The sequence below is a fragment of the Ovis aries genome, chromosome 1 (genome assembly GCF_016772045.2).
Source record: "Ovis aries strain OAR_USU_Benz2616 breed Rambouillet chromosome 1, ARS-UI_Ramb_v3.0, whole genome shotgun sequence".
NCBI classification, from domain to species: domain Eukaryota; kingdom Metazoa; phylum Chordata; class Mammalia; order Artiodactyla; family Bovidae; genus Ovis; species Ovis aries.
Genome location: NC_056054.1, coordinates 27,177,981 through 27,194,035, shown reverse-complemented (window position 1 = coordinate 27,194,035; position 16,055 = coordinate 27,177,981). Strand labels below are relative to the sequence as shown.

The 16,055-nt window shown below is 37.8% G+C and overlaps 1 protein-coding gene and 1 non-coding gene across 5 annotated transcripts in view; both read right to left on the bottom strand.

Annotated features, from left to right (window-relative positions):
- The window catches only part of ZYG11B (zyg-11 family member B, cell cycle regulator), a 74,059-nt gene that overhangs the window by 36,450 nt on the left and 21,554 nt on the right, over positions 1-16,055 (bottom strand). For 2 of the 4 annotated variants that reach the window (XM_027970293.3, XM_060409283.1), the window contains exons 2-3: positions 12,030-12,195; positions 6,479-7,233 (exon numbers count right to left, since the gene is read on the bottom strand). In XM_027970293.3, the coding sequence (XP_027826094.1) occupies positions 6,479-7,233; positions 12,030-12,195 (921 nt within the window). The remainder of the gene's footprint in view (positions 1-6,478; positions 7,234-12,029; positions 12,196-16,055) is intronic. The other 2 variants (XM_042248212.2, XM_060409285.1) reach the window with 1 other exon arrangement.
- On the bottom strand, positions 13,491-13,638 carry LOC114111252 (small nucleolar RNA SNORA62/SNORA6 family). Its single transcript, XR_003587336.1, has one exon. It is a non-coding gene; the product is annotated as a small nucleolar RNA SNORA62/SNORA6 family (small nucleolar RNA).

Below are 16,055 nucleotides of genomic sequence, written 5' to 3'. Positions count from 1 at the left end.
TGAGTGTCAACAACTGCTAATAAATCACAGAAAGAAAAACAACCAGACATTATGCGCTCCCTTAATGAAAGAACATAAAACCTAAGTGTCCTGCCAAAGGGATTAAACATGAGTTTGACTAAGTCCTCACATCCAGCTACCAACCTGCAGAAAATATAGTCAATATGCACCACAAACACACAATCAAGAAAACCTAGACTGAGGGCAAGTCTACAGACCAAAGGGTCAGATTCTTTAATACACAAAGTATAACGAAAAGAAACGGATAGAGAGGGAATTTTATAAAAGATACTGAAAAGACGTATGATTTTGAAAAGTGGGCAAGGTTAACTAAGTGCCTAGAGGTAAATGGTTGGGCTGTAGAACTATTTAAAAGAGCAAGGACAAGATTATCATCAGAGTCGGGACAGAGATTACTTTTGTGGGGAAGGAGGAAGTTGTGATCAGGATGAGGCATGTGAAAGAGCTTCAGGGTAGCTGCCAAGTTCTATTTATCAACCTGAGTGATGATTTCAAAATGGTAAAAAAATTAAAAATAAAAAGAAACCCAAACCCTACTGTTTAGAGAGGTATAATCTTCTCACTAAGGTGGAACACTATCTTTTTTTGGCAGCACCATTATAAAGGTAACACAAATATAAATACGTTTAAAATATATTACTTAGTAATAACTATGTTCATATGGGTAATGAATATGCAGCTTTAAGAAAATGAAGGGCTGTATCACAGCTAACAGTTTAACCACTGATAGGATATGCTACAAAGGTCTAATAAGAATTAGACTACAGTACAGATATCTGTGAAAGTGAAAGTGAAGTCACTCAGTCGTGTCCGACTCTTTGCGACCCCATGGACTGTAGCCTACCAGGCTCCTCTGTCCACGGGATTTTCCAGGCAACAGTACTGGAGTGGATTGCCATTTCCTTCTGCAGGGGATCTTCCCAACCCAGGGATCAAACCCGGGTCTCCCGCATTCTAGACAGACGCTTTACTGTCTGAGCCACTAGGAAACACACACAAAGATATGTGTGTACCAAGTGACAAAAAGGCATATACTGGCAATTTGTAAGACTGTGGGAATAACAATGGAAGTTTCTTTACAAAATGTTTTTATACTATTTATGTATAATATAGGCTTCTTTGGAGGCTCAGTGGTAAAGAATCCACCTGCCAGTGCAGGAGACACAAGAGATACGGGTTCGATCCCTGGGTGGGGAAGATCCATTGGAGAAGGAAATGGCAACCCACTCAAGTATTCTTGCCTGGGAAATCCCATGGACAGAGGAGTGGCTTCAGTTCGTGGGGTCGCAAAAGAGTCAGACATGACTTAGTGACTAAACAACAATAAGAATGTATAATATACATACATAAACATTGATTTTGACTATGTATTCACATATATAAGCAGTTATTGAACAATAAAAATTTTCCTAATGTTCAACTCTTTTTGAATCACTCTGAACTTTTTCTTAGATTTTAGATTTGGAAAGACACTGAACTATTACGAGAGCTAAAAAAGACTATAAGAGGGAAAACACACTAACAATAATCTTCATCAGACTTCATTTATCCACATTTGGTTGATTACAATCTTATATGAAATATAACCTCAAGTTACCTTTAAATGTAAAATTACAGAACTTTTGTTACTGGAATATAAATAATCTGAACCAAATTTCATTGGCCTGCATATTTATTAAGTAGTTAACACTTCTTGAGCCCCTACTCAAATCAAGCAATCTGGCTCCTCAAACTATATGCATCTTCATTTCAATCAGTTTCATAGGCTAGATCAAAAAGAAGAAAAAACAACAACAACAAAACAAAAACCGTCTGTATATACTAGTTTCTGCAATCTATTTAAAACAGAAAAAATGTCCTTTACCACTAAGTTAAACCTTATTAATATTTAAAATATGGATGAAACTAAATGTATATTCTAAGGAAAGACTTTCTTGTAGCACTCAGCACGTAACTCTATTACAGAATTTCTCACAATTGATTCAAGCTATTTTTAAACTGTCTGTCTCTTCTTCACTGGATCAGAATTCCTCAAGAGCAGAAGCACTAGCTCAGACATCTTTAAAAAGTACGTATTAAGTCTTAGTTCAAGGGAGAAGTCTAGGTTAGAGATTTAAATTTAGGACGGTATAAATTTAGGAATCATCCTAAATTTAGGATGATTAGGCATATCAGTTTGAGGCCTGAGAGATTTAGGAAGAATCAATAAAGGAAACTGAGAGAAAGTCCAAAAAGTACAGAAAAAACAAGGTCAATCTGATATCCTAGAAACTAAAGTTTAAAAAAAAAAAGGTTATTTCAAGAAGGAAAGATCAACTATGTCAAAAGGCATTTAGACCAAATGAGATGAAGGCTGAGAATACTGGGTTTAACATATAACCAGTGGTTCTCAGGAGTGAGGCAGCCAAAAAACGTAAGAATCTTAATTGTGGGATAGCGGAAGGTTGAGGGAACTGATGGTTACCAGCGAGCAAATAAGGTAGGGAAAAAAAGGTGACAGAGTTGGTAATTCTAGGTAAGAAAGCCCTCTGTGCTGGGACTAGAAACAGAGTAAGCGGAAGAACCAAGGTTCTCACATATAGGCAGAGATGTAGGCAAAGAACACACCCCAGCCATGATCCCTAAGAGAATCATTCCCTCACTGCAGATAATGCCTCCCTCACAGAGTCAAGAGATCAAAACACACGAGATACATGAAAGTGGAGAAACCAAACCTTTGTTCTCTGAACCACCCACTAAAAGCACCAGATAATGCCTCATAAGGAATACTGGGGAGTGACACTGTCTCTACTGAAGTCAAGTGAAGTGAAGTCGCTCATCCACTAAAAGCACCAGATAATGCCTCATAAGGAATACTGGGGAGTGACACTGTCTCTACTTTACTGAAGTGAAGTGAAGTGAAGTGAAGTCGCTCAGTCGTGTCCGACTCTGCGATCCTGTGGACTATAGCCCACCAGGCTTCTCCGTCCATGGGATTCTCCAGGCAAGAATACTGGAGTGGGTTACCATTTCCTTCTCCAGGGGATCTTCCCCACCCAGGGATGGAACCCAGGTCTCCCGCATTGGAGGCAGACGCTTTAACCTCTGAGCCACCAGGGAAGCCTACTTTACTGAGGCATGTAAAACCAAAACCGTCAAACTAAATTAATTTAAAGCATCATAATATTAAAATAATCATTTCAGACCCATTTTTCAACTTTGCTAACCTGGAAAATTTTTAAAAAGGAGACAGAGCAATCTCAGCTCTCTTCTCTTAACATGACCTATTATTTTTCAACTCTCAAATTAGTAGTCAAATAAATAATCTAAAATAAACATCAATTTTTATGTACAAGTGAATAAAGGGCAAAGTTCCAATGATCTCTATCTTTTTAAAAAATTATTTTAAAACAATGATTCTCCATTTTGGCTACATATTAAAATCACCAAAGGAGCTTTAAAAAAAACTGATGCCTCAGTCCCACCTCCCTACAGTGCTTCTGATTTAATTGCTCGTTACTTAGATGATTTTTTTAATTAAAAAATTTTCCAGCTTTATCAAGATATATAATATTATAGATACCTAATGACAAATACATTATGTAAGTGTAATGTGTAAAACAATGATGTTGTACATGTAAATACCGCACAATGATTATCATGATACAGTTACTTAACATACCCATCATCTCAAATAATTACACTCCAGGTAATTTTAATTACAGTCAGGGTTGAGAATCACTGGGTTGACAGAAGTGGAAACTAGATGACAGCAAAGCAGGTGTTTTCTAGAGTCAAAATTTCAAAGCAATGATGTTCCATTTATAAAATCAAACTCATTTCACAGAGGCATTGTATAATGTACATGTCTACTAGCCTCGACTAAAAACCTTGGGCTAATTCACTCTAGGGTCTGTTGGTGCTAAGAGCAATCAGCAAAAATCATACTGCTCGGGAATCATAGCTACTGGAGGATCTTTGCCTTGAGAAGATTACTTAGTGCCATGCGCTACGGACACATTCCTCTCATCCTTGAGGACACAGATCAAGCTCACCTCCTCTGGGAAATCCTTCCTAAACTCCCAGTACACTGAGATTTCTTCCCCTTTGATATTTACAATTCTTTACTGACCCATTTCTTAGGCAGACAAGTAACACTAACAGAGTAATTTACATTTACATCTAGCACAAGCCCTGCGCTAGACACTTACCTTGTTCAATAACAAGCTGTTATGTTAGCTCCTCACACTTGCTGCCCTGCACCTGGCTCATGTGACTTTGCCATTTCTGGCCCTGGCACCTACTTTTTCCAGGCTCATCTCATCGCTCTGCAACTTCCTACTCTAGAACTCTAGCCACAGTGGCCTTCTTGAAGTTCCTTGGATGTACCACGTTCCTTCCTACCACACATCTTTTGCTGTATTCTTGCTGCCTGGAATTTTCTCTACCAAGTTACTCATCCGTAAGGTCTTCACTCATTCATTCATCAAGTCCTCAGAGAAGCCTTCAACTAAGTCGAGCCTCTCTGCTAAACATACTCAAATACAGTATTACGTAGCTTTTAGATTCTTAACACTATGCGGTTTAAAGCATATACATGTGTGCACATTATGCATTTATACGTATATGATATATAAATACATGTATTGAAATCATACACCCATGACATATGCATGATACTTCACTGTCTGAATCCCTCACTAAATTACAAGCTCCATGAGGGCAAGATCATGCCATTTTACTCCACCATCAAATCTCCCTGTCTAGCACAGTACATAATATGCAGAGGTACTTAATAAAACATTTACTGAATGAATGAATAAAAAAGTGACTCAAAATAATTTCCGACATTCTACTTTTTAAAGTCTAAATTTACAAATAATATAAGAACTGACATGTTTTAAAATGTTCTATAGCTAACGTTTCCTTCTCCTTTTTTGAGATCGATACTGATTGCTAAAAAAGAACCCCCCTGCACTGTTGGTACGAATGTAAATTGGTACAGTCACTATGGAAAATAGTAGGGAGGTTCCTTACAAAACTAAAAATAGAGTTACCATATGATTCAGAATCCCATTCCTGGACATATATCTGGAGAAAATTATAATTCAAACAGATACATGCATCCCAAAATTTACAGCGCCACTATTTACAATAGCCAAGACATGGATGCAATCTAAGTGTCCATTGATAGACAATGGATAAAGAAGAAGTGGTGTGGTACACACATGAATACTACTCAGCCATAAAAAAGAATGCAATATTGCCATTTGCACCAGGTAGAATCAAATGATGCTTCAACTTAAGTGGTTTGATGTAAGTAGTAGAGGAAAAAAAATGGGGCTCTGAAATTTGACAAATGTAGATCCAAACACTGGTTCTAACTAACAGTAAATCATAATTTCTATGTTTCTCATCTATAAAGTGGAGTTAATATCAATCTATAGCTATTACCATATACAATATAAAGCATTTATAGGATACAATGTATGTTAGAAAAATACTAGTTGTCCTTAAACCTGTTACAGTTCTATCCTTCAAGGTCTGATTCAGATACCATCTTCCATCAAGACCAAAATTCTCCAGTGAGAAAAAGTTTCTCCTACTTTCCTACAGCAACTATACTGATCCTTGGCTTTAGAGTTGTTTGTGATCATAACATTACTACTTACTACTACTATCAGGCTCCTTGGAAGCAAATCCTGTATCGTTTTTATCTTTCAATCTCAAGTTGTACCAAGTTCAGTACATGTTTCCCAAATGGAATTTAAGCCATTACGCATGAGAAACCTTAAGAAGAGAAGGATTTTACCATTTTTACAATAGAGATCTTCTTGGAGAACTCTGATCCTGGGAGGGATTAGGGGTAGGAGGAAAAGGGGACGACAGAAGATGAGATGGCTGGATGGCATCACTGACTCGATGGACATGAGTTTGAGTGAACTCCAGGAGTTGGTGATGGACAGGGAGGCCTGGCGTGCTGCAATTCATGGGGTCACAAAGAGTCGGACACAACTGAGCGACTGAACTGAACTGGAGAACTTACTCTCCCATTACTCTTTTCTACAAAGGAGCACCCCTAGTTTCTTTGAAGTGATCCTTTAGATATGATATGTTTAAGTGGTTCAAAATACCTAAACATTATCATCACGAAAACTATCATTTATCCAAGGCCTACAACATGACTTGCACTTATAATGATTAATCTTCAGAATAATTTTGCAGGTAAGAGTCATATCTATCTTATAAATAAATGTAAACTGAAAAGTTACATCATAGCTTGCTCTGGGCCATGAAGCAAATAATCTGGACTATTAATTCAGACTCTAAAGCAAGGCCTTTCTACTATATAATGTCATGTTTCATGAATATGATCTATATATTATTAGACATTCACCTTAATGGAGTCTTATGCAAACTAAACATTGGTCAGCATTGGTCAAACATTGGACAAAGGAATATATTTTTAAAATCTAACCTTCAAATGTCCTTCGCCTGTGAGGAATTCAGAGTAGCCAGCATCAGTGGCCAGCAAACCTACAAACTGCATGCTGGGCCGTTGCTGAATAAAAGCTTCAACAGCTTTGTCTGTCACATGCTTCCTCCCAGAAACATCCAAGGAGACGAGGTTGGGCAGGATGTCCTTTTGTTCTAATAACCGAAGAGCTATGTCCGATGTAAACTGTTTATCATCTGAAATATCAAGATGATTCAGATGTCTTAGTTCTCGAACAACATCCAGTATCTGGGTAGTTGTCATTTTTAAACATTTCAAGTGATGCATGGTTAGAGACTTGAGTCGGTCTTTGCAGGCCAGCAGAGCCGTGATGTCTGTGATCGAGGTGTTGGAAATATCCAGGCTCTCTAATCTTGGCAATGAGGCAACTTCAGCCAGGTCTTCATTGTAAAAGAGAACATTGGTGATGCTTAATGCTCGAAGGCCAGAAAGTCGGCTAAAGCACCGCTCATAAGGATCTTCGAGAGAGAGAGTTAATGAGTTCAGCACGAGGCACTGGAGATTTTGCTGGATCCATTTGTTACTGCCAAGCCCACTGATGATGTCTGTAATTGTGATGTCAGCATTCACACCTGTGGCATCAAGTTCCACTAACTTGTGGTGGCAGAAGGCTTTCCGGAAAGCAACAGCAGAGATCTTGGCTTTGCGAATGCAAGCTCGTTTTAAGCGCATCTGGTTGCCCCTAAAAATACCTACAGTTGCATCATTCAGGAGACCTAGGGAAAAATAAGCAGTACTTTAACTTCAAAAAATGGTTAAAGGATAGCTAAAATTTCCAGCATACTTTACACTTTCGAAGTAACAGTATTTCATTTAATAAACATAACAATTCAGTGAGTTAAGAATGTGATTGTCTACAATTTATAGATGAGTAAACTGGGGTTCAAAAAAGTGGTCTTCTAAGAGCACAGAAACAGTACGTGGCAGAATCAGGACTGTGTTAGGCATTACTGACATTCACTAATATCTGCTTCTCCTCCCATTACTGGACACCTTTTCCAACCTACCCTTGGATTTAGATAGGGCTACATGCCCAGTTCTAGCCAAAGGTATATCAGATCCAAGTACAAAAGTATCATGAAAGCAAAGAAAAGGAAGTAATTTACCATGCCTGGAGATCTGAAAAAGACTCCATGGAAGAGGTGATACTTGTGAAGGTCTTTCAAAGATGAAGGAACAATTCAAAGATGGAGAAGGAAAGTGAGGGGAATTTAAGAAGAATACAGGAGAAAACCTATATATGAGTGAGAAGAGAATATGGTCGGTTTCTGAAGATTTATGTATGGAAGTGGGAAGAGACAAGGAGTAAGGCTAGATCACTGAAAGGTCAAGAGAAGAAAGCAGGCCAGCTAGAGATCCTGGGACACAAAGACCTACACGGTGGAGTTCCTGGTTTTTCTTCCCTGTACCATAATTGGGAAATACCAACAAGCACACACAAAAACAGCCCCTCCCCCGCCAGGGCCACAAAATCTGCTCACTCCGGCCAAAGCACCAGGAAAAGGGCAGCCTAGCAAGGGTAAATGTTCTTGCTCCCCACTTGATTTCTGCTGACCCCGAGACTTAGCGCTCCTCTTTATGGCTATGCAGGAGATTGGTGTCCTGGCTCCTCATTAGGTCTCTGGTGTTTGACTAAAGTGATGACTTTATCTCACCACATTTGCTGATGTGGATGAGGGTGTTGGAGACATAAACAAAAACCTCACCCTCATCCACACCAGCAAATGCCAAGAGGGGAACCTAGACTTTCACTCCTGCTATAACTAGTTGCCACAGTCTCCCCACAGAGAAGTGTTAGGAGAAGGCCGAGCATGGAGCCAGGACTTCCACGTCCATCTGGTAGTAATCAGGTGCTTCTCCCTTTCCAAGCTGGGGTGGTATCAAAGGAAGCCTAGTGGAGAGTTGAGACTTCATCACTGCCTAACAGTAAGTAATGAGGTCACCTCCCTACAACATGCTGTCAGTGGAGGCCAAATGAAGAAGAGAAATGAAGTACTCACATGGCTCTCGGCTAGAGAGGTTATCAGTAGCGAACTAGTGGGGAGAATGCCAATCTCCTGCATAGCAGTAATGAGTAATCAGAAGCACTAAGTCTCAGGTGTCAACAGAAGTCAAGTGGGGAACAAGAACATTTACCCCAGTCTGGCAACAGCAAGGCAGTGCCTCCACACTGCTAGAGTGGCAGCAGAGACCCAAACAAAGTCTCCTAACACAATATCCAAACTGTCCAGATTTCAATAAAAACTCACTCATCATACAAAGGACCAGTAAGATCTCAAAGTGAAAAAAAGACTATAGATGTTAACACTAAAAAATCAGAAATGTTAAAATTATTTGATGAAGGTCTTAAAGGAGCCATCATAAAAATACTTAAGTGTGCAATTACAAACAAGCTTGAAACAAATGGAAAACAGAAAGCCTCAGAAAAGAAGTAGAAGTTATAAAGAAGAACCAAAGGAAAATTTTAGAATTGAAAAATACAATAATGGTTGCGTTCAACAACAGAATAAAAGGAACAAAGGAAAGAATTAGTGAAGTAAAAGATTTTTTTAAAAATGGAAATTACCCAAATCTAAAGAACAGGGGAAAAAAAAACAGACTTAAAAAATATTTGAACACAGCTATTTGTTGCAGAAAGAGTGGAGGAATAGGGCAGGGTTGAAAAAGTATTTGAAGAAATCATTACACACACCTATTAAAATGGCTCAAATTAAAAAACAGTAGTAACACCAAATGCTGGCAAGTATGCAGAGAAACTGAGTCAGTCTTATATTGGTAAGAGTGTAAAATGGCATCGCCATTCTGTAAACAGTGTGGCAGTTTTTAAAAACCTAAACGTGCAACTACAATAGGACCCAACGGTAGCACTCCTGGGCATGTATCCCAAAGAAATGAAAACTTATGTTCACATAAGACCTGTCCATGGATGACTACAGCACTACAATATTCATACTTGACATTACATTCTTAATAGTTAATAGTTAGATATTATATTAGTAACAGCTAAATGACATTATCTTTTTAGATGGTAAAATTCTTATTCTGATTCCTAGATCTTATACACACATTTCCTGGAAAATTTTTAGCACTGAGATAACAGATACAGTGAGCAGAGTATGACAAGAGAATTATAGAAGCAAGTAAGTAAAACTCTTTAGTATCAGGCTTATTTTAATAAGGACTGCTACCAATATCATTAATCCTTTGAATTGAGTAAATACGTAGAATTTTTAAAATAAATTATTTTCTAAAATCATTGCACTATTAGAAGACGTATATTAGCAATTTTGAAAGCATTCATAAGGAATTCCCTAGCAGTCCAGAGGTTTTTCTTTTGCAGTATTATTAGCAGTATCCACTCCTGACTATTTGAAGGTGGATATGCTTTTATAAAGAGATTAAATAATTTGTGCATGTGATGAATAAGACAGGTAATCACCTGGCAGAAACACAAATGGGGCAGCACACTGTTTCTCTCGACCCTCACTTTCCTCATTTGAACTCAGTTTGAAGAAACTGGTAGAAAACACATTCTGATCAAGCATCTAGCTTTCCAAAGACATACTCTGGAAGACAATTATTTAGTTGCTAATGCTAAGTTGCTTCAGTCGTGTCCAACTGTGTGTGACCCCATAGACGGCAGCCCACCAGGCTCCTCCATCCATGGGATTTTCCAGACAAGAGTACTTTCCGGTTATTTAGTTATATGTACTTAAAAACTACTTTCATTATTTTATTCACATAAAGCATTCACCAGTGCCTGGTATATAATAAGCATTCAACAAATGTTAGCTGCTATTATTAATCAACAATAGTTATATTTCAAAAGGAATCTGGGGAAGTTAAAACTTCAGTTAACATTTACTCTGTTGATTTACAAGACTAGTTATATGTAGAAATATTTAAACTGAACTTGCTAAGTGTAATCATTAAATTGAGACCAGAAAGAAATGGTAGCACTAGCATAATCTTTTAAATCTCATTTGTAAGGGATCTTTAACTTAAATGTGGATAGTACCTATTGAAATTTACCCTCATTCCTTCAGTAGGTTGAAAGAATCCAGAGACTACAGACTTGAGCAACTTTAGTGAAAACCAAGGAATGCAGACATCTTCTTCCTCCTACCCTTCCTTCGAATGCACTATCTGCATTTGTGTGTGCTCTCTCTTCTGTTTCTCTCTCTCTACAGACAGACAGACAGACACACACACACACACATCAGATAATGGGATATACTTTCACTGTGACTTTAAGTATATATAATAAATTTATATATTTGTATATGTGTGTTCACTTGCTCAGTTGTGTCTGACTCTTCGCGACTGGCATGGACTATAGCCCACCAGGCTTCCCAGTCCATGGAATTTTCCAGGCAAGAATACTGGAGTGGGTGCCATTTCCTCCTCCAGAGGATCTTCCCAACCCAGGGACTGAACCGAGTTTCCTGCATCTCCTGTACTGGCAAGTGGATTCTTTACCACTGAGCCACCTGGGAAGTCCCTTATTGTCCCTATATTTAATATTTAATAAAATATAACAACTATAAACATATTTGAATGTATGTGTGGGTATGTGTGACTTGTTATTTAAAGTCACAACAAAAGTGTATAAACCATTATCAGCCATCCAGGAGCAAGAATACCTCTAATGTAGGAGTAGGAAGGTTGTGCGGCAGTGAAAAGAAAACAGATTTAGAATAAAATAGATCTGCATTTGAAACAGGACTCTATCATTTACTAGCAGTGTGACTCTTATTAACCTCCGTTTCCTTATCTGTATATGAATAGGATAAAAATACCTACCTTATAAGTTTTTGAGAAAATTCAAGAAAAGTATAAACTGCCTGGCATTAATATTACATGGAAGGGGCAATTAATAAATGATAATTATCACTATTGCCATATTTATTCTATTTTATAGTTGTGGAAAAAACTGTATTTCTTACTTGTAAGAGTTTACATACCCTAAATATATAAAAGGATTGAATCTCTTTCAACTTAGAACTTACACATAGGTAACAAAATTATCAATATACTGTGCATAATCAGAATTTCACAGATAAATCTTTTACAATTTATTTTCAGAATTTGTTTTTGAAGACAGAAGTAATATATTAGCTATGATTTCTGTTTCAAAGATCAAAAGCATAAACTAATTTTTCCATTATAACATTTATTGATTTTCTTGCTGCCAAATAACACTGTAAGGTATTTTAGACCAGCAGACTTCCAAACTGCTATTTTGGGACAGAAGTTATTTTCACCATGCGAACAGCTTCTCATAAAACAAAATAGAAGAAACAAACACAAAAAGGACTTGCCAGGTTAGAAAAGAAAATGCTTATTTAAATTATACCATAAGTAGCAAGGTAGGCAAAAATAAATAAATCCCTTTTCCTCAATTAGGCTTTTCTGTTATTGCTATGAAAATAATTAAATGGCCACAGCAGTACTTCAAAACCCAATGCTAATTAAAAGGGCATAATTTTTGTTTCCTCTGTTTATTTATTACCATGAAAAGCCATGGTCTGAAGTAGCCGATCAGCCACCTCCTGTGGGAATACTCCAGGTTCCTGCAGACACAATGTTCCATCTTGTCTTGCTGAGCAGAACTTCTCAAGGTGAGTAGTCAGGAAATTCAAGCAGATATCAAGTAAGGAATAAGGAGATGCCTCCTCCTTGGATCCCAGGAAGAAACAAAGGGAAAACCAAAGCCAACAAGTTAGTTTCCAGAAAAGTAGAGAACAAAATATTCATTTACTTGCTCGACAAGTACTTTTATTCAAGCGTCTACCATGTGCAAGATACCATGTTAGGCAGTGGGAATACAACATATGATCCATGTTATCAAGAAGCAGGAGAAGAGAAACATTTAAACACATTTTTACTAAAAGTCTATTAAATACTATAGTTTAGGATATATTGGGTATTCATGTAAACATACAGCAAGGTATCCTAATCAGTCAAGGATAGTTAGGGAAGATGGCACAGCAGATTAATCTTCCTAAATTACCATCCCAGGACACTCTACTGCTCAAGACATCAGTGGGATGCATGGGCCTGAACACAAAAGAAAAAAATCTTATATTGTTAGACTGATGATGCCCCAGTCCTTCCAAAATCTAGCCCCAATTTACTTTCCAACTTGACCTCCCACAAAATTCCCATCCCAACCTAACAGTTCAAATATGATCAGTTTATTTGGAGGAAAGAATGTGCTATAGGTGTTACCCTCAAAATAGAAAAAGGTTAACCCAGTTATTCCAATCTGAGGAATATAGAACTAATCAAATAAGCACAAAGATTTAAGTATAAGGGTTTTGATTACAGAAATAAATACACCTTAAGGTCCCTAATAACAGTAATATAACTAAAATATAATTATAGCAGCTACCATCCATTAGGTGCTTTCTGTATGACTCTGCTGAGAGTTTAACATAAACTATCCATTATTTCAGTCATTCCTCACCCCTACTTTACTAAGTAGTGAAGCATTATTTTCATTTTTGCATAACTGACAACTGGCTCAGAAAAGTAACATCTAAGTATTCTATACATGGTAACTGACAAAGTGTAACTTCAAATTAAAAACTGACTTAGGGGGGCTTCTCTGGTGGTCCAGTGGATAAGACTCTGAGCTCCCAATGCAGGCAACCCAGGTTCAACCCCTGCCACAACGAAGACCTGATGCAGCCAAATAAATAAATAAAAATATCTTAAAAAAATATGACTCAGGAACACAACTCTTAATCATATGAAATTGATACTATACATGTGACATTTTAATGGCTGAATAATATGCAGCCATTAAAAATTATAATTCAAAGACATATTACTCAAATACAAAAATATTCATAATACAAGGTAAGTTTTTTAAAATACATAGTTTATAGAACTTCCTCAACCTGATAAATGTCATCCATTCATTCTGATTCATTCCTATTCATGGATCAGAAGATAATTTTTTTTTTTTTCATGTGGCAGTGAGTACTATCAAACTCCAGTCATAGAGGCAAGCCCTACTGGTGTTAGCGAAAATCCTGCCATTAATATAGCACACTTCTGACACTCAGCAGTTCAGAAGATAATATTTTAAAATTGATCTACAGATTCAGTACAATCCTTACCAAAATTCCAGCTTCTTTTTTTTCAGAAATTAACAAACTGACCTAAAATTCATATGGAAATACAGTGGACCTAGAATAACTGAAACAATCTCTGAAAAGAACAACAAACTTGGAAGACTCACACTTGTCAGTTGTAAAGCTTACTATAAAGCGACAATAAACAAAGCAGTATGGTACTGGCATAAAAACAGACACATAAATCAACGAGATAGAACTGAAAGATCAGATCAGAAATAAACTCTCATATTTATGGTCAGTTGACTTAAACAAGGCTGTCAAGACAATTCAATGGGGGAAAAAAACAGGCTTTTCAACAAACAGGACTGGGATAATTGGACGTCTACATGCAAAAGGATGAACATGGGGTCCTTCCTCATAGCACATATAAAAATTAACTCAAAATGGATCAAAGGCCCAAAGGTAAAAGTTAAAACTATTAGGTTCTTAGAAGAAAACTTTGGGATAATCTTTTGAATTGGTGAATGACTTCTTAGATATGACATCAAAAGCACAACCAACCAAAGAAAAAAGCAGATAAACTAGACTTCATAAAAACAAAAAGACTTTTGCATCAAAGGTCATCATCAAGAAAGTGAAAAGAAAATCCCAAAAAATGGGAGAAAATATTTGCAAATCATGTATCTGTTAAGGGATTTGTATCTAGATTATACAAATAATTCTTACAACTCAATTATAAAAAGACAACTCAAAGACAGGCAAAAGTCTAAACGGACATTTCTCCAAAGAAATACAAATGACCAAGAGTCACATGAAAGACACTCAACATCACTAGTTACCAGAAAAATGCAAATAAAAACTACAATGAAGTAATATCTCACACTTACTATTAAGGCTATAACCAAAAGACAGACAAAAACAAGTGTTGGTGAAGATGCGAAGAAACTGGATCTCGCGTACCCTGTAAGCGGAAATGTAAAATGGTACAGCCACTTTGGAAAACAATCTAGCAGGGGCTTCCCTGGTGGCTCAGTGGTGAAGATTCCTGCCAGTGCAGGAGACATGGGTTCAATCCCTGGTCTGGGAAGATCCCACGTGCTGCAGAGCAACGAAGCCCATGCACCACAACTATTCAGCCTGCCCACTAAAGCCCAGGAGACTCAACTGCTGAGCCCACAAATCACAACTACTGAAGCCGTGCACCACAGAGCCTGCAACAAGAGGAGCCACCTTAATGAGAAGCCCAGGCACCGCAACTAGAGAGTAGCCCCTGCTCTCCACAACTACAGAAAAGCCCAACAGCAATAAAGACCCAGCACAGCCAAGAATAAATAAATTGAAAACTTTTAACAATCTAGCAATTGCCATATAACCTTGCAATTCCACTAAGCATATACTTAAGAGAAATGAAAACGTAGGGTTACACAAAACTTGAACATAAATGTTTACAAAAGCTTTATTCATAATAGATGAAAAGTGGAAATGGCCTAATATCATCAACTTATGAGTGGATAAATAAAATATGGTATATTTACACAATGGAATACTATTCCATTGTTTTCTGGAATCACAGATGGATCTCAAAAACATTATACTAAATGAAAGAAGTCAGTCACAAAAGACCATATAATGCAGAATTCCATTTATGTACAATGTCCAAAATAGGCAAATCTGTACAGAGAGAAAGATTAGTGGATCTTGATGAAAGTGAAAGTGGAGAGTGAAAAAGTTGGCTTAAAGCTCAACATTCACAAAACGAAGATCATGGCATCTGGTCCCATTACTTCACAGGAAATAGATGGGGAAACAGTGGAAGTGTCAGACTTTATTGTTTTGGGCTCCAAAATCACTGCAGATGGTGACTGCAGCCATGAAATTAAAAGACGCTTACTCCTTGGAAGAAAAGTTATGACCAACCTAGATAGCATATTCAAAAACAGAGACATTCCTTTGCCAACACAGGTCCGTCTAGTCAAGGCTATGGTTTTCCTGTGGTCATGTATGGATGTGAGAGCTGGACTGTGAAGAAAGCTGAGCGCCGAAGAATTGATGCTTTTCAACTGTGGTGTTGGAGAAGACTCTTGAGAGTTCCTTGGACTGCAAGGAGATCCAACCAGTCCATTCTGAAGGAGATCAGCCCTGGGATTTCTTTGGAAGGAATGATGCTGAAGCTGAAACTCCAGTACTTTGGCCACCTCATGCGAAAAGTTGACTCACTGGAAAAGACTCTGATGCTGGGAGGGATTGGGGGCAGGAGGAGAAGGGGACGACAGAGGATGAGATGGCTGGATGGCATCAATGACTCAATGGACGTGAGTCTGAGTGAACTCCGGGAGTTGGTGATGGACAGGGAGGCCTGGCGTGCTGCGATTCATGGGGTCGCAGAGTCAGACACGACTGAGCGACTGAACTGAACTGAACTGAATGCAGATAATAATAATGCCTACTTCATA